At 41.9% G+C, this 27,334-nt stretch overlaps 1 protein-coding gene across 1 annotated transcript in view; it reads left to right on the top strand.

Annotated features, from left to right (window-relative positions):
- Positions 1–25,202, top strand: part of LOC124613853 (serine protease snake-like) — a 42,979-nt gene extending 17,777 nt beyond the window's left edge. Inside the window, exons 3-7 of the mRNA XM_047142578.1 lie at positions 4,574–4,707; positions 9,563–9,678; positions 11,397–11,653; positions 23,798–23,946; positions 24,083–25,202. Coding sequence (XP_046998534.1) covers positions 4,574–4,707; positions 9,563–9,678; positions 11,397–11,653; positions 23,798–23,946; positions 24,083–24,244 — 818 coding nt within the window. The 3' untranslated portion in view covers positions 24,245–25,202. The remainder of the gene's footprint in view (positions 1–4,573; positions 4,708–9,562; positions 9,679–11,396; positions 11,654–23,797; positions 23,947–24,082) is intronic.
- The last annotated feature ends 2,132 nt before the right edge of the window (positions 25,203–27,334 follow it).

Here is a 27,334-nt window from a genome sequence, read left to right as displayed (position 1 = left end):
CTACTATGTTTATTTGAGATACGCGCGTGAACAACGTACAGTTGGAAAGAGCAAACTCTGAAGTTTTACGTGTTTCCCGCTAGGTAGCAGGAGTGTGCGCCCACTTCCGTTGTAGTAAAAATGCTGTTGGGACAACAGAACGCGATTTGTGTGTATGTTTTGCACAGTGTGGGTCAGTTATAACTGTTCAGCGTGACTTTTGTGCTAGGTACGGTGTGGATCCTCCTACTGCACAGAGCATTAGACGACGGTACGAACAATTCCGAGAAACAGGATGTGTATGTAGAGACAAATCGCCAGGCCATCCCCGAGTGTCTGACACAGACGTCGAAAGCATCCGCCATAGTTTCACAAGGAGTCCGCAGAACAGAAATCCTTTCGCTGTGAAGCTCGATAGCTCAACGTACCCTCCCCCCCCCCCCCCCCCCCCCCCCCAATGTCCGTCTGGCGTGTGAAGGTAACAAACAACAAATTGTGGAGTTCTGTAATTTCGTTCTTGACAAGTTGGAGCATGACGGTTTTCCTCCATGCTTAGTGTTTAGTGACGAGACAACAGTCCATCTAATGGGTAAGTGAATCGTCATAATGTGAGAATATGGGGTACAGAACAACCACATAAAGTTGTACAACATGAGAGGGACTCTACAAAATTAGTGTGTTTTGTGCAGTTACACGGGAAAAGGTGTATGGTCCATTTTTCTTTGCCGAGAACAGTGTTACAGGAAGCACATTGCAGAAGGCACATATCTCGATTTCCCACAGTTGGACGCTGATTCGAAAGACTTCTATTACCAACAGCATGGGGCACCGCCGCATTGGCATCTGGAAGTGTGGGAATTTTTAAATCAAAGGAATAGTGAACGATGGATCGGTCGCCCTGGAGCAAATGATTCAGCCCTACATTACTGGCCTCCAGGATCACCGGACCTGTGATTATTTCTTGTGGAGGTTTATAAAAGACTCTGTTTATGTGCCTCCGTCACCAACAACAATAAATGAACTGAGACATCGCATAACAGCAGCTGTGGAAGCTGTAACTCAAGACATGTTCGCTGCAGTGTGGGAACAATTTTAATACCGCATTGACATACGCCGTGCATCTCAAGGGGGGCATATTGAACACCTATGAAAAGGCATGAAGAAGAACTTTGAGTATTCCGTTCATAAAAAAAAAATCATTGTGTATATTTATTAGTTTCAGAAATATAGACGTGCCAAATCGGATGATTCTTTTTGATACACTCTGTATTAACGTAAACTTGTCCACGCGATTGCTGCTGGAACGATACGTATAGTACATTCCTAGAATCATCATTTAAAGCTGGTTCCTGAAACGTTGTTCAGTAGGCTTTCTGGGAATAGTTTGCTTCTACCTTCAACTGTCTGCCAATGCAGCTGCTGTTCTTCTCTGCTTCACTGTCCGACGATGATGTGCTTTATAGCTCTCAGCGCCTCAGATAGATACTGCATGATAAAATCCGAAACGTCATATACTCTATCTTATTCAGAAGGGAAATGTGACCATTCGTGCTGCCCTTCTCCGTATACGTTCAGTATTCCCTGTGAGTCCTACTTGGTAGGGGTCCCACACTCTCGGGCAATATTCTAGGATGGATTGCACGAGTTATTTGTAAGCAATCTTCTTTGTAGACTAATAGCACTTCCTCAGCATTCTACCAATAAACCGAAGTCTTGTAGGCACTACAGTCTGGAACCGCGCGACCGCTACGGTCGCAGGTTCGAATCCTGCCTCGGGCATGGATGCGTGTGTTGTCCTTAGGTTAGTTGGGTTCAAGTAGTTCCAAGTTCTAGGGGACTGATGACCTCAGATGTTAAGTCCCATAGTGCTCAGAGCCATTTTGAGCTGATGCACATCAAACATCGTCGGAAATTCTTCGAAAGAGGCATCCAGCAGCTCACAGACCTTTGTGAAATGTGATTAACTGTAGGCGTGTTGCACGTCGACTTAAGACTACAGTTTTTTCTAAGCCAGAATAATACCCCCCCCCCGTCCCCCCCTCCACACACACACACTAGAAAATCAAACAAATTTGTAATGGCCTCAGCGTCTTCACGCTCATTGAGTATTTCCTAGACTTTTCTCCTGTCAGGAGAGATGTGTGTACAGTGTCCTTGCAACAGTCAGAACTTCGTAATCGTAAAAGTGGGGAACTTACGCTGTCAGCGAACCAAATTCACAAACATAAAAAACGGATTTTCAGAAGACAAAAAAAGATTTCTTCAACGTAAACAAAAACGAGTGCTAATACCAAATATTTATGAAAGCAGTTTCCGATACTGCGCATTTGAATCACAGCAGAGCCTGTAAGTATTTAAAAGCTACTTGACATATCAATTTGCAGTGTTACCGTGTGCCATTGCAGTAAAGATCTTGTTGTATTTATGTTCCCTTGTCATTGAGGAGGAAAGCTATTACATATCTGTACTATTTTCATACAGATATAGTTGTATTATAATTACGTGACAATGTCAGTGTTGCAGGAGGCGATCTTTAAATACTGTGGTGCAGCATTTTTTAGAAAATTTTTTATTTGACAAGATCTGCCTGTTGCTGTCTGCTGGATAGGTTCTTCCGATATTGTTAACTGGTAACACGGTTCCTTATGTTGTCTCGTATCATTATGATGTGTCTATTATACCGCACAATGCAATGGTGCATGTCGTATATATATTGTAACTATACCTTTCGATTTTCTTTACGGCCGGGTTCGCAGCATAGAATACGTCATAATATGACATTTCATAATGAATGATTCCAGGCAAGGTGCAAATAGTATAAATACTAATACTTCTCCCGTAGTTCAAGCTTGTTTCGCAATAGTGCTATTCTCGAGGAAACTTGTAGATGTTACAATTGATGAGTCTACTTAAGTTTGTAAAAGGTTAGTTTACATTTGTAATACGTCTAATTGGAACAGAGGCCCATACTTCATCAATGAATGAACTGTCAATTGTCTGTATGTTGCTTGACTGTAGTAAGTCATGTTACTTCTATTTGTAAAGAACTCTTTCCGTGAAATACTTTTCACAGCTAGACTGGCAATTTATTCTCGTTGATGCTTTATGTTTACAGCGTAGTCTTTGACAGTCACTGATATTAGTTGTGCTTCAATCACTTTATAATTTTGTCACGATTTATACGTAGGATTATCTTTTGTTTTCGTTTACTGTGTGTTTTTATTCGTTCTCGTTTTCCAAAAGTGAATAAAATATTCTAGGTAAGTTTTATGCTTAAGACAGATTTCTTAATTTAGAACACCATTTGGATGATTTTTTGTGTGCGTATACATCTGTAATTCTGCAAGAAAGTTCACAGCATATCCTTTTGGTATTTTTTATAAAAGTTCTAATGCATTTTCGACATGTTTTCCTCTGTGGTTTTGGTTTTTTAGGTGTAGGTAAAAGGTAGATTGATTGCTGTCCCAATTTCTTGTGTCATTTTTAAATCTTTTGGAAATGTTGAGTCTGGAGTTGTAATCATGACTGTGAAAAGCGTCTCGCTCTAATAACCTATGTAGGCACTGCTTTTTGTTAAGTGATATGAATAAGGCCATCCAACTGGCCGAAGCTAGTAATCGTCGTATCTTTCTTTGCGATCTCGGCAAATAAAAAGTTTTCCAAACGCAGACGGGAATGCTGCTAGATTTATTAGAGTTTCTAACGGACTCATACACGGTAGGATTGATCTACCAATACTGCGTTTTACCAGCATTTTTCAAGTTCCTTTCTAATTCGGTATAATGAACAGTAATATTGTCTCCGCCTAATAATACGTGGATGATTCTAGAGTGTATTAATGTATGCTACCTGAATCTTCAGGCTGTATATTATCTGTTTTTGGCCTAATTTATCTCCTGACTCTGTTCTGGTACACAAGTAAATCTAGATTTCATGCTGTAGAGATTTAAGTTTCGACGTATTAGCTACGAAATCTAGCAAAGTGAAACACATTTATCATACGCCAGATATCGTGAGAACGTACTACTCTTATTTGAAAATCAGCACAGTTGGAAAATGACAATCCGTAACTGTTCATTTATTTCAGTCAAAGTCGCGGTTTAGTACATGTTATTACCGGTTTCGGCTGCCTATATTAAAACGCATCTCTAACTGAACAAATCATCAGTTTTAACTTTCCTACATTTGCAGCATCTCTCTACACACGTTATGTCAGCCCTTGTTAATGACAAACTTACTTCTCGTTTTTGTGAGATACTGAGAACTAGAGTGACATTTGAAACAGAGCCTGTTTAATGCGAGATTAGTATATTAGCATTATGGTTACGAGCAATGTCTATGAACAGAGACTATCTTAACAGAGTAAAATCATTTGAACACTTGTGTGTGAGCAAAATTTTTGTTTCAGTAAAATGCTTTTATGAATTGTACAGGTTTCTGTCGATAACAGTGTTCAGTGCATCAGAATCTGATGGACAAAGTATTGTAGTTGACATTTGGCAGCTGTCCTCCTTCTCCGCTATCTTTTGTTAACAGAAAAGAAAACGTGTAAGGAACTTTGCTTGGAGAGTAACAGTATCCATAAATTCCACAGTACACACAGCACTGTACTTGAAGACGCTGCTATCTGTTGTTGCAGAGTGTGAGGTCTACAAGGCGATCCAGAACGGCCCCACAAACCACATCCTGGGCGGCCACGATGCCCGGGACGAAGAGTTTCCGCACATGGTGAGCAAGGAAATGTGATGTCCAGTTTTCACTAATATTTAATTACCGCGCTGATAGTAGCAGCCTGTATTAAAAACAGCCAGAAGCGATTGTTGGCGGCAGTATGGAGCGTGCAAATTGTGAACTTTGATTCCACCAGCATGTATGCAGAGTTTTGTTACAATGTAATGTTCCTGAATGTCCGATGGTCACTTTTTTGAGTACCGTATATTCATAGGAACTCCTGATGATATAAAATACTGTATTTCGAAAGCGGTATGGAAGAAATCTGGTCAAGCTATTCAAATACCGAACAATCATAATAGTAATGAACTGTCCCGGAATGATGAAATTCAGATGGTTAACAGAATTAACTGCAGTGGTGTCTGCCTTTAGTTCAGCAATGGGTACAAAACCGAAGACAAATCTAATACAAGGTCGTGAATTAATAAATAGTCAGAATTGTTATAAATATTGCGTGAACGAAATAATGAGACTTTAATGTTAAAAACAGACACATTTTTATCTTGAGTATTAACAGACCGCTTCCGCTGTATTTTAGTTCTTCGTTTTTAGATCGCTACGGGTTGCATAGCACTAGAAGTTCCTAGCTTTTTACGTAGCTGTAATGTTGTAGTTATATGTTCAACTGAAGCTGTGGCTCCTAGTGCCCTGAAACTGGTAGTGGTCCAAAAATAAAGGACAAAATACAGCTGAAGCGGTCTATTAATACTCAAGATGATTACTCATGGCTGTGGTTGCCATATCTACAAGTTTGTCTGCACAAGCACATTTTGGACGTTCTTAAACAAATTAATTTAGTGACTTGATAAAACGGCAAGTTTTGGCGATAAAAACTGACTACTTCAACTTCTTGCTAGCAATGGTCAAAGGATGTCTGCATTAGGTGATTGGGAAAATGATACGATTTGGACCGTTGGCAGTGTCCTAGAAGAGGTGATGTTTTCGTGCGTTGAATCATCACAACTGTAGCCTCGTCTCCACCGGTGAAAGGCACAGAAATCCTCAAACACATCGCAATCATTCCATCCTCACTTATTGTACCTGACTACATCGTGGCCAATATGACGCATTACATCACCATGCCCAAATCTGGAGTGGTTCGATGAATAATCCATGGGCGTGAGTGAACACCACTAGCTTACTTGTTCCCCTGACCTCGTTTAGGGCACTTTTGCGCTATTTATTGAGAGAAATGTTCACGGTTGCTCTAACCATCTTCATAAGTTATGTGAATGTACTCAGTAGTCAGTGACCGGCAAATTCCTTCCATCCTTCCGGTGTCTTGTGTTCTGCTTAACAGAATATATGTGCGGTGATTCTAACAAAGTTTCAGTTCGGTGTTAACTTAGCTTCTTCCACAATATTTTTTTCAGGAATTGAAAAAGACAGACAATTGACTCATCTGTATTGTTCATGACGTAAGGTGATTGCTCTTTGTTCTTTTTGTAAGTGAACTACCAATATAAGTAGAATGATTGCGCCCTGATTTATTGAAACTATGCCTTGTTATAAATAAATTCACGACCAAAATAATCAATTTTGTGACACTGTCTGACTTCGACATGAAAAGAGAATCAAATTAGCACTTCAGACTTACATAAATAGCGCTGCGTAATGAATGACACGCATTTTATTAATAATTGTGCATCAATGAGTATGGAAATCAGTCGTGAGATCTTATCAAAATAACTAAAGTGTAATAGTGATCAGCTCATAGTCCAACACCGCGCAGTGAGTATCTGTACCTCTCTCTGTGATTGCGGTGTAACTGACGGTAGTACGTCTCAGAGTCATATGAATGATGTGCAGCAACAAAGTTTTAAGTGACTATAATTCAGCAAGTGAAGCGAGCCGGGTCGTCGTAATGTTCTCTGGAATTTAGCTTATCGAACGTCAGCAACTATACTTTATAAAGCCAGCACGAACACCTCTTCACCCAACGGCCGCAATTAAGACCTGCCTTCACAGCTGAAATTGTGCAGAGAACGGCGTATGCATTGTTGTCAATAGGACAAAACATGTGAGAGTTGAAATGCTTCGTTAACCTTGTGATACGCAATCACCAGTCACACAAATTGGTACCCTGCAACACGTGAACACGAAATGGCGGTAGACGAAGCATACGTCATTATATACGTAAATATTCAATAAATGACTTAGGATGTCGGAAATTAAAATAAAGATACGCAGCTAGACTGTATAATTGATTCCAAACCCGTGAACATACCTCGACTGAGTATTAGCGATCAGCAAGATTCAGATACATGTGCACGACTACAGCAAAACCACAGAATGAGCGGAAGTGAAGGACAGAGTGATTGAACTGATTGTATAACATTTCAGATTAACAAGGAGACACGCGTGTTTCTTGTCGCCGGATTTCTCCACATCTGTGGTGTATGCACGGCTTGGTCAGAAATGAAAGTGGCAGAATTGTGATCTTCAGATAGGCAAGTGTTTAGAAAACACATCGCTCCTGGCGCGGGTCGAGGGAGGCACGACCCACGAGTCCCTACGTGGCAAGTTCTTTCATTTTTACGCTACTTATCCTGCAAATAAACCGAAATAGCGCTAAATTTAATGTATTTATTAGTATTTACACAAAAAGACATGAAAAGGAAAAGAGAAGGAAATTCTGGGATTGCAAATAAATTGCGCGTAAATGACAACTTCCTATATAAAATCGGAATATTATATTACAGTTGATGATTTGCACGTGTTGGTTGATATTTATCGTAAAAACAAGGGAAACTATTGTTCGCGTGCTGCTGCCGAAGGCTTTTTGAAGGCCAAAAGAAAACTAACGAAATACAAAGAAATTTTCGCCTTAAATTATCTCATCTCGTGGATGCTCCAAGTACAGTCCTTTCTTGGAAATTACTTAGTTCAAAATGGTTCAAATGGCTCTGAGCACTATGGGACTTAACTTCTGAGGTCATCAGTCTCCTAGAACTTAGACCTACTTAAACCTAACTAACCTAAGGACATCACACACATCCATGCCCGAGGCAGGATTCGAACCTGCGACCGTAGCAGTCGCGCGTTCCAGACTGTAGCGTCTAGAACCACTCGGCCAAATTACTTGGAATACGAATTCTTTTGGCTTTCCTTTTTATGTATTTTATGAAGATATTAACAAATTTCTGTATCTAAAAGGCAATGTCCTAACTGGCTGACTGATCATCGCCCAGCCCAAACCGCTAAGAATAGAAACTGGAAATCTGGAGGTGTGGGTCTTATACTGCAGACCCCGCTTAAGAAGGGTTGTCCGAAATTCCACTCCTAAGGGGGTGAAATAGGGGATGGAAGGTTATTTGAAATATGCCGTTATTAAGGGAATTTTGAAGCTAGAATTACGAAAACTGGAATATGGTTTCTCAGGCAGAACATAAAAAATACATGTTGCAGCATTTTTGGAAATTCAAACACTAAGGGGGTAAAATAGTGGGTGAAAGTGTTTTTGAAAATAAATAATTACTAAAGAACTACTAAAGGATTTTTAAGGATACAGCCGTGCCAATTGGAATTTGACTTATCGGTTAGAAATAAAAAAAAAAAATACGTGTTTCGGTGTTTCTGGATTTTAAGCCCGTAAAGGAGTGCGATAGGGGATGAAAACCTTTAAGAAAATATTTCGTTGCATTAAAAAATTTTAAAGCTAAATTTATGAAAATTGGTATTTCATTTCTCAGTTGGGTATAAAGAAATATTTATGAGGGGACGAAAGTTGCTATTGAAATATGTCCACAAGAATGGCATGATTAGCAAAAACTTTGGACCCCAATTACCAGAATCACTTTTCGTTTAGAAATAGATTCTGAAAAGACCCTGTCTATATGGCCTTAATTAAAGGGAAAAGCGTAGGAGCCGGCTGGTGTGGCCGAGCGGTTCTAGGCGCTTCAGTCTGGAACCGCGCGACCGCCTGCCTCGAATCCTGCCTCGGGCATGGATGTGTGTGATGTCCTTAGGTTATTTAGGTTTAAGTAGTTTTGGGTTGTAGGGGACTGATGACCTCAGATGTTAAGTTTTATAATGCTCAGAGCCAAAGGTTAGAAGGTGTTGCAGTTTGTGAACAACATAAAAATTCGATTAAATAAAAACGAACAAAACAAAACAAAAAAAACTCTGCAGGCCATACATACACTCTACGCGAGTGAAATAGCGGGCGCTGAGCTAGTGCATTATATTGAGGATAATTCTGGTTTATTTGCAGTAAGAATTTCAGCAAAAATTGAAAATGAAAAAATAGTTTCCGCATACGGACTCGACCCCACGGCCGTCAGATTACCATGCGCACTCTTACCGCTGCGCCAGCCGCTATCTGAAAACTGCGCTAGCGTCTGTGGTGGGTTATACCTCACACGACACGCGCCAAAAACGTAATTTTTTTTTAAACGCTTAGCCATCTGGAGCTCCCTCTGCTGTCACTTTCATTCTAGTCGAGTCCAGTATGTACGATAAATCTGCACGAAATCGGCAGTGACGAGTAGGCGCGGTCTACTTGTAAGTGGCAAGAACACGATTCTGTAAGCAGCTTCAATATCACTCAATTCACAGAGACACGTAACGTTTGCGACAGCACGCGCGTCGATACCAGCTTAGTTTCGCAATTCATAACAAATGTAGCACACGGATTTCATGAAAAGTAACTGTGCGACAGGAACATCACACCAACGGGTTAATAGGGGAAACCTTGCATTTGGGCAATCGTTTGGAAGAGGCGCAGATAAATGGAAGTCTCTCAGCACTGCTGCAGACCCGCTGCCGCCACATATCGCTGCATCCAAGAATCAGCAATGTCTTACTCCTGATGCTGCATGTAGTGACGTGCTGTGTTGTGCTGGTGTTGCAGGCGGCCCTCGGCTACCAGGTGCCGGGCAAGAAGGAGCTCAGCTGGCTGTGTGCCGGCTCCCTCATCAGCGACCAGTACGTGCTGACGGCGGCGCACTGCTGCAACAACAGGGACAGGTGCGTCAGGTCATGCTGGCTGCAGACATAAGGTCATCCGGCACACGGCCGCTCATCTACTAGAACACAGCGGGTTTGTTCGATCTGGAGAACGGAGTGTGAACTGCAAACTACTTGTGAGGCGCGATTCAGAAATGAATGCAAGCAGATCACCCGTATTAAAATTTGGATTACTTGCTGAATGAAGAATTCATAAACTCTGATAGGGTAATTTCGCTGTCAGTTGAAAGAATTAAAACTCTACTAGCCACGTCTTCATGACCTCGAGGAACCGGAGAAGTAACTTCCCAGTCCCTGGACATTTAGTATTCCATATTCAGTTGTTTAAGAAATCGCCTAAGATGTCGGATAAGTAACTGCTCAAGCTTCGTCCTTCTTGGACACACCAAGGGATTTCCGAAACGACCGTCCAGATCTCCTACATCTACATCTACATTTATACTCCGCAAGCCACCCAACGGTGTGTGGCGAGGGCACTTTACGTGCCACTGTCATTACCTCCCTTTCCTGTTCCAGTCGCGTATGCTTCGCGGGAACAACGACTGCCGGAAAGCCTCCGTGCATGCTCGAATCTCTCTAATTTTATATTCGCGATCTCCTCGGGAGGTATATGCAGGGGGAAGCAATATATTCGATACCTCATCCAGAAATGCACCCTCTCGAAACCTGGACAGCAAGCTACACCGCGATGCAGAGCGTCTCTCTTCCAGAGTCTGCCACTTGAGTTTGCTAAACATTTCCGTAGCGCTATCACGCTTACCAAATAACCCTGTGACGAAACGCGCCGCTCTTTGGATCTTTTCTATCTGCTCTGTCAACCCGACCTGGTACGGATCGCACAGTGATGACCAATACTCAAGTATAGGTCGAACGAGTGTTTTGTAAGCCACCTCCTACGGGTTTCCGTTAAAAAAAGGGGGGTGGGGGGTAACGTCTGCTAATAAATACACTTCTGATTCCACCTAGCGTGTATTTTTGGTGTCCATCAACCTTGGAAAGGAGACGCATCTCCCGCTGATCCTATAGAAAGAAACAAGGGTGCCATCTCTCACGAGACAGTAATTCGCTTGGCATCGGAAGACACTGGAAGGGATGACTTCTTACGTCACTCCTCTAAGGATTGCAGTTATAATAGGAAGCATTTTGCGGACGTGATTTTCTCAATGAAGGTTAAGCTAAACACACGAGCCTTTGTTTAATCCAAGGTTCGTACCGTACTGGACAGCAACCTCTACTGTTCCGAAATGGTAGAAGTAGCTGGAAGGCTATTTAACACGTATCTTTTGGACACAAAACTCTTGACCAGAGGTAAATAGCAACTTTCGTCATCCGTACAGACCTCGTGCCAGCGTTCTTTACATTCTTCAATTTGCAACCAGCTATAAACAAAATCAGACCCGCACCCTCGTCAAATGCATTTTTTTGGAAGAAGCAGTTTTCCGGGAAGCTATGAGGTCACTTAAATCTTGATAACCTACCGATGTAGCATCAGTAACTCATCTAACAATTGCGCCAGACCCTTGTCTTATGTAGGTATTGCCGACCGCAGCGCCGTGTTCTGCCTGTTTACATATCTCTGTATTGGAGTACGCATGCCTGTACCAGTTTCTTTGGCGCTTCAGTGTATTACAACGTAAGATCGCACCTCTCCGCACGTCACACCTTGGCCCTTGTAACAAGCGGCAGCCTGAGTGTGGACTTTTGCTGTGGTGTTGCAGACCGGCGCCAGTCAGGGTGCAGCTGGGCACGGCCAACCTGAGCTCCTCCAGGGCCGGCAGCACGCGCTACGGCATCAGCGACATCGTCATCCACGCGGACTACAGCAGGTCCTCGTACAGGGCCGACATCGCGCTGCTCAGGCTGGACAGGAGGGTCTCGTTCAGCAGGACCGTCTCTCCGGCCTGCCTCTACACCAGGGGCGGCGACCCGCCGGCCGCTCTGATCGTCACCGGCTGGGGGGCCACCAACCCCCTGGGTAAGCACCCCGTCTGGCGCCAGTTGAACGCCACTACACCCCGGCTTTACACGGGGAAAAGTCATTGCGAATACCACAACGTACACTGAATTACATTCTACTTGTTTTCCTTGTGCCGCATCGGCGCAGGGTCGCTACGGTTATTAACGTACCTGGCACGGTTAGTCGAAGGGGTGGCCGGATGTCGTTGCTGTCGCCACCCAGCTAGCCCCTAGAACGGAATATGTGCACCCCGAGTATCTATGTGTAGTGTTGTTCATGTGATACTAAGTGAAAGTTTCTCTTAAATGTTTGCGAATCGTGCAGCTGAGGGGGATTCGATACAGGCCCACTATTCACTGACTGAGACGTGGGAAACCGCCTAAAAACCACATCCAGGTTGGCCAACACACCAAACCTCGTCGTTCATTCGGTGTCGGAGCACCTCCCAGTCCTGGAAGCGGTGCTGTAACACCCGTCGCTATCAGGGCGGGCGTAAATTGAATCTGATTCGCTGGGAATGAAATCAATGACGATCAAGTGGCATGAAACGTAGTGACGATGAAAACGTGGACGGACGGTGGGTAAAGCACCGACGGGGAGACGGGTACGAAGTGAGGCTGTCCGGGTCCCAGTCTAGTACAGATTTTCATCAGTCACAACATTTTCGTTACAACCAGTAAGGTTGTAAGATATGAGCATGTACATAAGAATTTCACACCCCACTTGATAATGCAAAATTGGTCTTCAGTTTCATCTTAAAATGTGAGTTTTAGCATTTAGTAACGCATTGAACTCAGCAGCTGTCGTATTAGCGAGTTGGTGTATCACCTTGAGGTTGAAGCTCCTTTCACTGCGTTTCCCTGTAAATAGATCTGTCTTTGGAGGGGTCAGCCTTGAGCAAAATACAATTTCATCTTCTCTTCTATTTCCAAGACATGTTTCGCTGAAGTCTCTCTATCATCAGTGGGCTTTTCATTTTCTTTCATATTAGCACCTGCTGTGCATTTCTTGTGTTTTTAAGATTTTTTTTTTTTTTGCAACATGGTTTTTTTTCACAGTTCGTTATCTTCCCAGCTTCCCCATTGTCTTCACTGCGAAGACTTCCCGCCAAAACAATTCCAAGTCAGAGTTTTTTTTACTCACTTAACTTATTCAAATTTCTGTTCGTCATCTAGGAAAAGCATTGTACTGTGCAATCTCTCAGAAGTACACTCCCACCATTCGTTGGGTCAGTTTTACATCGCTTAGTATATTTCTTTAAAGTTCATAGCTTCTTTTTTCACTCAATCGGAAATAAATAAATAAAAGAGAAATAAATCAATACAAATTATTATTCTTACCTTATGTTCACAAATATTTGAACAACTATTTACATACGCAGTTGTATTTGTTGCGGGCTCACAGTCTTATACGATTTCTTAAATGTCTTCATATTAGCCCATGACTGTACATTTATGACAACATTCACTTTTTCAGTTGCGAAATTTTCAGCATTTTCAAGAGGTTACAGGTGCTGAAAACAAAGTAGTAGTCAACATTAATAAAAGGCATAAAAATGACATCACTCTCCAAAATAAAGAACTCTTAATGACATCTTTCTGAGGACATTATTTACGCGCATGTTTGTTATCGTCGTACTAGCCAAATGCACTTGGCATTAAACATGTAAATATGACAAGAAGTGAATCGCCTTCAACAGAAAGTTGTTCCTGTTATGAGGTTGTTGCACACAACAACTATACGAACACGTCATAGGGCCAAATAGGGTTACGCAACAGTTGTAGCAGAAATGATGGCAAAAAAGATTAGCAATTACTTACAATAATTTATTAATAGACGTGTTATGATACTTAAATGGTGTATGAAGCCTGTACGTTGGACTGTAGTTGAATGTTCACTTGCATTAATCAATTTTTGAAAACTAGTATGTTTGTCGTGAATCCAGCGAAGGGCTCCTGACCTTTTTGAGGACGTGCACATCGAAACTGCTATCAGTGGCCATGAGCCAGTAATAGCAGCAATGATTAACAAAAAGTACAAAGGGCAAGGAAAACATGTGCAACAAACTACACAACGAAGCAGTAGTGTCATATCTCAGTGAGGAAATTGAAGCTTTTAGCTCAGAATGTGGAGGTAACTACGGCTCAGGTTTGGAAGAATAGTTGATCATGCACTGGACAGAAATGCACCCAGTAGAACAGTTCATGATAGGAAAGACCCACGTGGTATACAGTCGCTATAAAGAAACTTATAAGGAAAGAGAGAGTGCTGTATAACAGGTAAAACAAAAGCATGGGGCTATAGTTAGAGAGATGGTACACAAAGTGCATTTGTCAATCAATAGCGCCAGGCGTAGAGCAGCAGAATATCATCGAGATTTTCCACAGAACCCAAAGAAATTCTTGTCGTATGTAAAAGCTGTCAGTGGCATCAAACTTACTGTCCAGTCACTCAAGACAAGACAGAAACTGAAATTGGAAATAGCAAATCAAAATCAGGAATTCTCAGCCCCGTTTTCAGACGCTCCTTTGCAAAGGAAAACGTGGGAGCGCTGCCCAACTTTAATCCTAGGATCACTCAAAAGATCAGTGAAATAGGTATTAAATCCAAAATTTAATCCTAGGATCACTTAAAAGATCAGTTAAATAGGTATTAGTGACAGTGTCATTGAGAAACGGCTGAAATCTTTAAAGCTGAACAAAGCCTCAGGTTCCGATGGAATACCTATCAGATCCTGTACCCAATTTGCGGCTGAGTTAGTCCCTCTGTTAATTATAGTTTGTAACACAGCATTCGAACAAACACAAAAAGGAAAATGTGGCCAGCAGCCGGTAGAAAAAAGAGATCATACCTCACCTACAAGAAACGTAGCAGGAGTGATCCATAAAACAACCGTCCAACATCCGTGACATTCATTTGTTGCCGGCCGGGGTGGCCGAGCGGTTCTAGGCGCTACTGTCTGGAACCGCGCGACCACTTCGGTCGCAGGTTCGAATCCTGCCTCGGGAATGGATGTGTGTGATGTCCTTAGGTTAGTTAGGTTTAAGTAGTTCTAAGTTCTAGGGGACTGATGACCTCAGAAGTTAAGTCCCATAGTGCTCAGAGCCATTTGAACCACTTGAGCATTCATTTGTTGTAGACTCTCAAAACATACTTTTAGCTCAAACGTAATGACGTATTTCGAACAGAACGACGTCCTCCATGCCAACCAGCATGGATTTCGGAAACATAGACCATGTGAAACCCAAATCGCGCTTTTCTCATGATATGCTGAAGCCATGGATCAAGATTGTCAGGTAGATGAAGTATTTCTCGAGGTCAGAAAAGTGTTTGAGTCAGCACCATACCACCCTTGTAATCAAAAGTACGCTCGTATGGGATATCAGTTGAAATTTGTGACTGGACTGAGGAATTTTTGAGAAGGAGGACATAGCATGTTATCATGGTTGGAGAGTGATCGACAGGTGTTGAAATAACTTCGTGTGTACACGGAGACGTGTGTTGTATATTAATGACGTTGCGGACAGTATTAATAGCAACCTAAGACTTTTCGCAGATGAAGAATAGTCTTGAATGAAATACCTCCTGGACGAAGCTGCACAAATATTCATTCAGACGTTGGTAAGATTTCAAAGTTGTGGGAAGATTGCAAACTTACTTTAGATGATCAGAAACATAAAATTGTGCACTTCACAAAATTAAAAAAAAAACATAGTATACTATTACTGTAATATTCATATCTACATTATAGTCCTCAAGCCACCTAATGGTGTGTGGTGGAGGGTACTTCCGGCACCACTATCTGATCCCTCCAACCCCGTTCCACTCGCGAATAGTGCGTGGGAAGAACGATGTCGGTAAGTCTCTATATTGGCTCTAATTTCTACAATTTTCTCCTTGTGGTCAATACGCGAGATGTATATAGGGGGAAGTAATATGTTGTCAGACTCCTTCTGAAAAGTGCTGTCCCCAAATTTCAGTAGTAATTCTCTCTGTAATACACAACGCCTCTCTTGTAACGTCTGTCGGTGGAGTTTGTTTAGCATCTCCGTAACGCTCTCTCGCCAGCTGAACGATCCCGTGACGAAACGCGCCTTTCTCTGTTGGATCTTCTCTGTCCTACCTCATAAGGATCCCAGATAGACGAACAATACTCAAGAACCGGGCGAACAAGCGCCTTATAAGCCACTTCTTTCGAGGTTGAGTTACATTTCCTTAAGATTCTTCCGATGAATGTCAGTCTGGTGTCTGTTTTTGCCACTATCTGTTTTATACGGTCATTCCACTTAAGGTTAGTTACGCCTAGATATTTTACGGCAGACGCTGTCTCCAGCTGTTTGTCATCAATAGTCTAGCTGTATAGTAGTGAATTTCTTTTCGTAAGTGTGTTACATTTATTTACGTTCAGGGTCAACTGCCAGAGCCTACACCATTCATCAATTCTCTGCAGGTCGTTCTGCAAATTCTTACTATCTTCTGGCGTTGCTATTTTGGTATTGACAACTACATCATCTGCGAATAGCCTTGAACAGCATCCGACACTATCTATTAGAACAGCAACGGTCCTATCACACTTCCCTGCGGTACTCCGGATATTACCTTTACATCTGTCGATTTTGTTCCGTTTAAGAGCGACGTGTTGAGTTATATTTGCATGAAAGTCGTGAATCCAGTCGCAAGTCTGCTCCAATACTCCGTAGTCGTATTTTTTTCATTAAACGACAATGCGGGACGGTGTCAAATGCCTCACTGAAATCAATGGACACGGTATCAGCCTGAGCGCCGTTGTCCATTGCGCTGTGGGTCTCATGGAGGAACAGAGCGAGCTGAGTTTCGCAGGATCTCTGCTTGCAGAATCGATGTTGATTTTTCTAGAGGAGGTGTTTATTTTCAAATTCTTGAGCATAAAACATGTTGTATAATTCTACAACAGATTGACGTCAACGATGTAGGTCTATAATTGTGTGGATCTGTCTTACGGCCTTTCTTAAAAACGGCTATGGGCTGCGCTTTTTTCCAGTCGTTAAGTACCTTTCGTTGCTCAAGCGATCTACGATAAATTACTGCTAGAAGGGGAGCAAGTTCTTTCGTATAATCTTTATAGAATCTTATGGGTATCTCATCTGGCCCTGACGCCTTTCCACTACTAAGTGATTATAGCTGCTTTTTAATTCCGCGTTCGGTTACCTCAATATCAGTGAGTCACAGCTGGAATCAGTCAACTCGTACAAATACTTGGGTGTAACACTTAGTAGGGACACGAGATGGAACGATCTCGTAGGCCCAGTCGTGGGTAAAGTAGGTGTCAGACTTCGTTTTGTTGGTAGAATACCAGGGAAGTGCAGTAGGTCTACAAAGGAGACTGATTACAAATCATCCATGGGTCTCATCCTAGGACATTGCTCAAAGTGTCTGGGACCGGCACGAAATTCGATCACTGAAATATTGAAAGAACTGCTCGTTCTGTTACTGCAGACTCTTAAAGACAGACGAGAAAGCCTACGTAGCAATATTTCGAGGACTGGCTTTAAATGATGACTCTGGGACAGTACTACAACCCTCTACATATCGCTCCCTTAGCGATGGTGAGGACAAGATCAGAATAGTTACAGAACGTACAGACACATTTAAGCAATCGTTCTTCCCGTGCTCCGTCCGTGAATGGAATGGGAAAAAGCCCTGTTAACTGGTACAGCGAGACACACCCTCTGCCATGCACTTTGCAGTGGTACGCTGGGTCTGGGTGTAGATGCAGATGTAGATGAAGAACAGTTGTTGGTTGTCCAGGTCGGGTCTTCTTGGTGGCGACTGTCGATGAGATCTGACTGCCGGTCCTGATGACATTTTGAGAGAGTGTGTTGGGATACTGTGCTGAGCAGAGCCGTGTATCGGCTTATAGTCGCATGGGGCCGATGAACGTTCATTTTGGAACGATTTATGTGACTGGAGATGGAGCCGTAATACAGGCCTTGTCTTGCGTGGCTGCTCTAGCCTTCTCTCACTTGCGCCTGATTTGTACATAGCACGGCAGTCTCCAGTGTATGGCTGTGTCTCGTGTCTTCTCGCGAACACAGCAGTTACTTCAACGCCAAGAATACCTACTTTACCACCCTAATCATTTCTGGGAAATCCACAATGTTTACTATTTCATTCTAATTACTGCTACACTGTCAGCAATGATTATATCCACGATTGCACCTGTTAATCAGAATTACATTGTTTTGGGCCGTTGAAGTCGCAATAATCGTTTAATATATGAAGAGGATTTATTGTTACTTTCATTCCTGATACCAACTGCTATAAGCTGTTACAGAATCCTTGGCGCTGAATGTTAACAAATCCTGCAGCGTCTTTTCACTTATTTTCAATCAATTAACGGATCTGTTTTGCATTTTTTTGTCTATGAGAAGAGTAAAAGCACACACAAGCAAAAATTATTGCAAAGTGCAAAGGGCTACGTTGTTCGTTGTTTTAGTCTGAGACCTTTCGCAGAGGAGGCAGCTTACAGCACAGGAATGAACATCTACGTCTACATCTACATTTATACTCCGCAAGCCAACCAACGGTGTGTGGCGGAGGGCACTTTACGTGCCATTGTCATTACCTCCCTTTCCTGCTGCAGTCGCGTATGGTTCGTGGAAAGAACGACTGCCGGAAAGCCTCCGTGCGCGCTCGAATCTCACTAATTTTACATTAGTGATCTCCTCGGGAGGTGTAAGTAGACGGAAGCAATATATTCGATACGTCATCCAGAAACGCGCCCTCTTGAAACCTGGACAGCAAGCTACACCGCGATGCAGAGCGCCTCTCTTGCAGAGTCTGTCACTTGAGTTTGCTAAACATCTCCGTAACGCTATCACGCTTACCAAATAACCCTGTGACGAAACGCGCCGCTCTTCTTTGGATCTTCTCTATCTCCTCTGACAACCCGATCTGGTACGGATCGCACACTGATGACCAATACTCAAGTATAGGTCGAACGAGTGTTTTGTAAGCCACCTCCTTTGTTGATGGACTACATTTTCTAAGGACTCTCCCATTGAATCTCAACCTGGCACCCGCCTTACCAACAATTAATTTTATATGATTATTCCACTTCAAATCGTTCCGTACACATACTCCCAGATATTTTACAGAAGTAACTGCTACCAGTGTTTGTTCCGCTATCATATAATGATACAATCATACATCGGCTCTCCCAGCTGCATAATTCTATACGTCTGTGCCAAAACTTTTCATTTAACTTTTCCGGAACATCAGTTTTTGCTTACCCTTTATCAAGTAGGTTAACTGATGATGTTCTTTGAAGTTAGGGAAACAAAGCAACATTCTTCATCGTTTCTGAAGGTTTTACGTTTGCTTCTTTTTGTATTGTTATTATGTTTCTGATTGCTAGATAATTTCTGCTTTATAATGTGGAACCCTCACTCTGGCAAATGTGTTTCTGATGAAGTTTATCAGCCGACTCACGGTGTGATATTAGTTAATCTTCTATTTTCATCAGTAATTTTGGGACGATTTTTGTTGACATCCTGCTGAATTCAGTTAACGATTTCTAAGTGATGAGAGATGATTCAGGTGGCAAGACGTTATTTGATTGAGAAACGCACTTGAAACACATCAGGAACGACCGAGATGCTAAACAAACTCCACTGGCAGACGTTACTGCTTTCTGAATATTTCCGAAAAAACAATAGTAACCTCAGTTGCAGAAGGTTTCAGCTCTTCTCCTTATCCTGTGGTCACAGGTATCATGGTAATGGTAATGGTTATGGTTGAACTATTCATACACACGCACATTTGTGAGGGACAACGGATGACATAAAAATACTCTTATTTGTATCTCTCCAGTTGCGGCCAAGATTTTCGTTTACGAGGCATATGCTGAAACTGGAAATCCTATTCCACATGCTTCCCTTTGACCTACTCGTAGACTGCTGGTATTTGAAGGGAATCAGGTTCTACAACATCCCTTTCTGCCCTCACGAGTAGAGAATAAAAGATGGAGAAAACAACAAGAACGAACTAGGATGACACCACACAAAAGACGGAAGTGGAGACCCCATGCAAAAAATTCCTAAGTAATTTAGAAAGCATCTGCCATTGTAACGGCCTTCTTTATCTATCTATGGTAACGATTTATTTATGAATTTATTATTACTCATCTCAACATTCTACCCTGTTAGTACAATGATCTGATTTTCACAAGTTTAATGATATATTGTTTTACTGTTTTTGGAACTGAACTTAATTACTGCATCTTTATTGTAAACTGATTTATAAGTTATCTATCTATATATTTTCACTGTACCTAACGTGCTTCTTTACAAACAGTTGGAGCTTGAGCTAACTGTGGTTTGTTTGTAAAACCATTGTAAGTCCGAAGACACATGGCACATTGAACCAGTGGTTGTCAATCTAAACATGTCACTTCTCACCTACTTTATAATCCTTTACTAAAGACACAATGTTTGTGGTAACAGCACACACAGACTGAGACAGTGTCCAGTACCTATCATTAGGAGATCCCCCCGAAAGTTTTATTTTCACTGGAGCTATGATTTGGAAAGATGAAATCTGGTTTTGAATTTGAATAATCTCTGCTGTGACAGTTTCAAGTAAGCAGAAACACTGTTCACAGTGCATATATACTGAAGGTACTGATTTGATCAAGTAAACTGAAACTGAATAATTAGTGGCAGGCAGTTTTAATTCTACAGTAAGAGCAGTTCAGAGATGAAAACGTTAAAAGTTCCAAGATAACAGTAAATGTAATGAAAGTTGCAATTTAATCGTTACACTCAAAACATCAAAGATTTGAAACAGCACTGATAGCAGTCGCTTTGGAACTGCTGTCAGTTTAGCACGTTTCTGAATGACATCTAGCTACATATAACGGGAAATACAGAAAACAATTGGATTTAGGGTTGTTTCAAGTCAGTATAACGAGCGTAAAGCATTCAACGAGAGGTGTAGATTTAAATTCACAAAAAAGGGATCTCATCTTCACCCTACTACAATATATAATTCAAACAGACTTGCTTTTTGACGAATACAGCGGATTACGCATGGTCAGTTCATCGGTGTTCACGACTATTGCGCAATGTTGGCAGCGAGCATGCCGTGCGCACCATCTTCTTGCATCTACACCTCATTACGAGCCATGGCGTCCTTCCCAGCTCCATTTTATTTGCTCAGTCATTACTTCCGGCTTCACTGGCTGCACCGACCAGTGGCTTCCTACCACGAGCACACTCTCATACCAAGTCTTTCATTTTTGTCTGCGTTCGCGCCAACCTGCTTTGCGCCTCAGTTACGCACGGGGTACCCTAACTTGTCTTTTCAGATAATTATTGATGGACTCATATAGGACAGCCTTAACCAGGGTGGAATTACATACGCTTCGCTATACAGGGTGAGTCACCTAACGTTACCGCTGGATATATTTCGTAAACCACATCAAATACTGACGAACCGATTCCACAGACCGAACGTGAGGAGAGGGACTAGTGTAATTGTTTAAAAATGGCTCTGAGCACTATGGGACTCAACTTATGAGGTCATTAGTCCCCTAGAACTTAGAACTAGTTAAACCTAACTAACCTAAGGACATCACACACAGCCATGCCCGTGGCAGGATTCGAACCTGCGACCGTAGCGGTCTCGCGGTTCCAGACTGCAGCGCCTAGAACCGCACGGCCACTTCGGCCGGCGTAATTGTTTAATACAAACCATAAAAAAATGCACGGACGTATGTTTTTTAACACAAACCTACGTTTTTTTAAATGGAACCACGTTAGTTTTGTTAGCACATCTGAACATATAAACAAATACGTAATCAGTGCCGTTTGTTGCATTGTAAAATGTTAATTACATCTGGAGATATTGTAACCTAAAGTTGACGCTTGAAACCTCCGACGTTCAGTTCACGGGCCACGGTCGGCGAGCAGCATCTGCAGGGACCTGTTTACGATGACGACCGTGTTTACGAGTGTGGCTGTAGTGCACTGTTGTGGTTTGGTCTAACTGTCGCAGTGTCCGCATGTAGCACTTGCTGCTATTGTTATTCTGCATTCGTCTCCGCACGCAGACCAACTGTAGTACACCGTGTTGCCAGACGTCTGTGATAGTGTAGTGTTGTAGGAACTGTGACCATGGTGTATTCGAACTCTGAAAAGGCGGAGATGATACTCATCTATGGCGTGTGTCGACGAAATGCAGCTGAAGCCTGCAGGGTATATGCAGAACGGTACCCGGACAGAGAGCATCCAACGTGCCGCACATTGCAAAACATCTACCGCCAACTGTATGCAACAGGTATGGTCGTAGCACGCAAACGGGTCCGTAACAGGCCCGTCACAGGAGAAGCGGGTGCAGTTGGTGTGTTAGCTGCTGTTGCCATGAACCCACGCATGAGTACACGGGACATTGCGAGAGCCGGTGGACTGAGTCAAAGTAGTGTCATGCGCATACTGCATCGTCACCGCTTTCACCCGTTTCATGTGTCGCTACATCAGCAATTGCATGGTGATGACTTTAATCATCGAGTGCAATTCTGTCAATGCGCATTAACAGAGAATGCGTTGCAGTTCTACCTGTTTACCGATGAAGCGCGTTTCACAAACCACGGGCAGTGAATCTACGGAACATGCATTACTGGTCCGTGGACAATCCTCGCTAGCTCAGACAGGTAAAGCGACAGCGACCGTGGACTGTAAATGTATGGTGCGGAATCATTGGCGACCACCTCATTGGTCCTCACTTCATTGCAGGGGCCCAAACAGCTGCAACATACATCGCGTTTCTACAGAATGATCTGCCAACGTTGCTCGGAAATGTCTCACTGGAAACGCGTCGACGTATGTGGTATCAGCATGATGGTGCACCTGCACATTCCGCAATTAACACTAGGCTGACCCTTGACAGGATGTTCGACGGGCGTTTCATAGGACGTGGAGGACGCATAAATTGGCCAGCCCGTTCTCCTGATCTTACACCTCTGGACTTCTTTCTGTGGGGTACGTTAAAGGAGAATGTGTACCGTGATGTGCCTACAACCCCAGAGGATACGAAACAACGTATTGTGGCAGCCTGCGGCGACATTACACTAGATGTACTGCGGCGTGTACGACATTCATTACGCCAGAGATTACAATTGTGTGCAGCAAATGTTGGCCACCACATTGAACATCTATTGGCCTGACATGTCGGGACACACTCTATTCCACTCCGTAACTGAAAACGGAAACCACGTGTGTATGTGTACATCACCCCTCATGGTAATGCACATGTGCGCCAGTGAAAAAGACCAATAAAAAGGTGTTAGCATGTGGACTTAATGTGCTGTTCCAGTCTCTTCTGTACCTAAGGTCCATCACCGTTCCCTTTGGATCCCTACGTAATTCGGTGCTCTCCGATACACACGATCTAACAGCGGAGGAGTGGTACTCAAGCGTCAACTTTAGGTTACAATATCTCCGGATGTAATTAACTTTTTACAGTGCAACAAACGGCACTGATTACGTATTTGTTTATATGTTCAGATGTGCTAACAAAACTAACGTGGTTCCATTTTAAAAAAAGGAGGTTTGTGTTAAAAAACATACTTCCGTGCATTTTTGCATGGTTTGTATTAAACAGTTACACTAGCCCCTCTCCTCACGTTCGGTCTGTGGAATCGGTTCGTCAGTATTTGATGTGGTTTACGAAATGTATCCAGCGGTAACGTTAGGTGACTCACCCTGTATAATTCTTTTGAAATGTTCACTAAACATTTTACTGATTACAAATTTAGTTCGAAGAAAAGAAAAAACGAAAAATCAGAATGACTGTGCAGAATTTAAAAATATTCATTACACACATTGACAGTATTGTGTGAACAATAGTACATAGTAGCTGTGTTAACCGTGTCTTTGAGTAATTGAGCTGTTACATTGCACTGTCAACTAGAAGTTCGCTAGTTCTTGGCACCTTTTAGCTAACTCATGCCGTAAAATGCTGACAATATATCACATCTCCTCTAGCATAATGGTAAATGTTTATTTCTACACATAAACTGTCTACAGAAATGCAAATTTACGGAATATATCTGCGAAGCACAAAACTCTCAAAAAACATTTCCGAAATAAAAGTAGTGTTACAGCTACACATTCCTCTGTCTAGGTACAAAGCAGAGTCGAGTTCTGCTACAAGGCACCGTCCGGTCGCTTCCCTTCTCACGTTGCCAGCAGTACAAGCAGAGGTTCCCAGAAGGCCTCGATTCGTCTGTTATCTGCGCTGGTGATCCACAAGGAGTGGTTGCCATCTGTGACGTAAGCTATACATAAATGTCTTCTTTTCTTCAAATACATTAAAGTATCGCTTCAGTAAGACAAACATTCGTTCGTAAGAAGAAGCAAAATTTTGCTGTGTAGAACAACATTCTGAAGACGTGTATTTCTCTTTCAGGGTGATTCTGGGGGTCCCCTCGTTGCAAAGGAAGACACCTTTACCTACTCGATCGTCGGAATAACCAGCATAGGACCCAGTCCATGCGGCGGAAACATCCCGAGCCTCTACACCCGTGTTTCCAGCTACATTGACTGGATAGAAAAATACGTCTGGCCATAGAATCATTGGTTCTTCTGTATGGTTCTTGCTTGCAACTCAGGGCAAATCTTTCGACTTCTTCAGTGATACACCGTTTGGGAAAACAATCGGAAGTGTGAATAGCAGTCCTCGATTGTGAACTGTAACAATAAGAAGTCTGTTTACTTGTGGCCGTAATAATGTGCTTGTTGGAGCGAGATCAGTCAGTCAGTCACACAGTTGTAGTATGTGACGCCTGTGCTTCAATGAGTTGTTCAATGTGACATAAGTTTTTCGTAACAAGTAGTTTATTTTTATTTATTTATTTTAAAGTGGCTGTATGTGAATATGAATACCGAAACAGTATTGTGAAAATTTTCAACTCGTATATAGTTAGTTCCATTGGCCGATAAATTAAAATGGATGTACGTAATTTGAGTGAAGCAGATAAAACTTACTGAAGATGCGTGTTGCAGAAATCTTTCGAATTAAGAGACAATGAATATCAGATTCTGTTTTCGTTGTTATTTCACGTACTGTTAATAAAAGATCGGCTAACTAGAGAAGTTTGAGTAATTGTGACAGAAGTTCTTAATTCAGTAGTAGCCCGCTTTACTAGTGTGAATGAATGGCATGACTCTGTGACTAGTTGTCTTCGTAATTATACAGATAATTTCTTGGTTTGAGGGAATACTCTGACCAGCTCAGTTTTCGTTGTCTTTAAACTTATTTCTCACAATTTGCAAGAAATTTATCTGAATTTCATCCATAGTGGATGCTGTTGAACTCCGTGACTGTTCCTTTATAGGGTGAAGAAAAATTTATCGTCCTTTTATTATAATACTCATAAGTTAATGATTATGTCAGAAAGAGATAAACAAACTCTCACTGTGTTTTTATATAGACTGCAACGACACCAAAGGAACTGAATTTTTATCCTATAACTATGTACGTACTAGAGTGTTACCCTTTTGTAGATATTAGTCCTATACGCTACCAGTATTGTATTATTTATTTATGCAATTGTAATGAGTTTTAGCTACCGTATTTATGTATAATAAAATTCTTATTCCCATAACAAGACCTTATTTCTTTCAGTCTTACTGATAGTTGTCTTGAACACGTTTTTTGTGGGGATTATCCATGTCTCGGCATAAGTGATTCCTGATGATGTAACTACTCGTACGTAAGGCATAGTTTACTGCCACAGACATGTGTGCCAGAAGAATAATTAAAACACAATACGCTCTGTTTTCAAGACGCAAAGAGGATGGAGAAACCCGGTGGAACCAGCTCGCAGACGGAGAGCCAACTCGAGCCTCATACGACTGCTACCCAACCTCAGGGCATGGCTGCTTCCAGCTCCAAGTTGCGCCCAACTCACAACCCAACCATTACTAAACACTAGTTCAAGCTAATTTGCAGAGAGATGACCAAATACACAATGGGAATAACAAAAGGACACGATATAAATATTGATACGTGGTTCAACTAAAAGGAAAATTATGGTTAGGTTTTAAACTTAGCAATCCTATCAATTTGGGTTAATTTCAGACGAAACTTGTAAAAAAAAAAACTATGGAACATCGGTTTTTATCACAGAAGGCAAGCGGTTTAGAAAAAAAAAATAAAAAAACATTTGACTTAAATCTGAACGGCCGAAACAGAATTTGAGACCCCTGTTCTCTCGAATGCTAGTCCAATGTCCTTATCACTGCACCATCTGACTACACCTGGAACAAATTAGTATTTTTTGCTATCATCCGTCCGTGCGAGGTACCAGTGGCACGCTCAGATACTAAGGCAGCAGTAATTTTCATGGATTTCCGGCAAATCAACTCACCAATGGTAAGCAAGACGTGGCCGGATTTTCTCTGACATCAAAACGAAACAATGAAACTATTTCGGTTTTCGAGCAGTCCGGTTGATGTGTTTAAGCTGCTGTTTAACGAATAACATCTGTAACTGAAATAACAACTTTCTCTTTGCTTTCAGGAATGCTGACATGTACTTATTGACATAGCGAACGTATTAACTTCTTGCAATTAGTGACGGCTGGTGACAAGCCAAAATTTCTACCATGACTGAATATGCGTAATAAATCAATACTACAAAAAACGAAGCAATTTAATGCCCAACAACGTTGCATGTTATTGGCGACAATTCTTAAATAGCCTTGAAACCTACCACGACATGGAAGTAACACTGAGGTTCATGAAAAGACAATTTACACAGTTTCATATTACAAAAATTATTCACCTTTTCTGAATTTTTAATCTCACTAGAAAGCTGACGTGACGGAGAATCCGTAAACCTTCAACATTTTGTAGTGTTTGCTGGATGGAGTATTTATTGCCATAAATAAGAACTAAATTTCATCGTAAATAATATTTTTGAATCACTAGTGATTCACGTTGATGTTAATATCAAAACGCCACTTATATTTTTACGCCATTAAATTAATTAACAGCACTAAAAAAGTCAAACTTTTAAGAAACTTAACTTCATGTTATATACTTGAGGACCAAGTATCAAGTTTCACTCTCTAGTCGCATTACATGTACTGTTAACAACTGAAACTGTAAAACCATATTCCCATAGTTTAGCACCGACATAAGAACATTACACTGCCGGAAAATAAGTAGTACATCTTTTCAGAAATTTCCAGTTCACTCAAGATTTAGTGTTACAACAGTGCATATGGAGTACATGAAATGATTACATTTACGCATCAACAGCACAAGCGATTCTGAGCTACCAGGTACAGACCCATGCTGAAACACCTGTATCAGTACAGGGTTATTACAAATGATTGAAGCGATTTCACAGCTCTACAATAACTTTATTATTTGAGATATTTTCACAATGCTTTGCACACACATACAAAAACTCAAAAAGTTTTTTTAGGCATTTACAAATGTTCGATATGTGCCTCTTTAGTGATTCGACAGACATCAAGCCGATAATCAAGTTCCTCCCACATTCGGCGCAGCATGTCCCCATCAATGAGTTCGAAAGCATCGTTGATGCGAGCTCGCAGTTCTGGCACGTTTCTTGGTAGAGGAGGTTTAAACACTGAATCTTTCACATAACCCCACAGAAAGAAATCGCATGGGGTTAAGTCGGGAGAGA

Source organism: Schistocerca americana, chromosome 4, assembly GCF_021461395.2.
Source record: "Schistocerca americana isolate TAMUIC-IGC-003095 chromosome 4, iqSchAmer2.1, whole genome shotgun sequence".
Lineage (NCBI taxonomy): Eukaryota > Metazoa > Arthropoda > Insecta > Orthoptera > Acrididae > Schistocerca > Schistocerca americana.
Note: the sequence above shows the minus strand (reverse complement) of the source record. Positions and strands in the feature narration are given on the sequence as shown.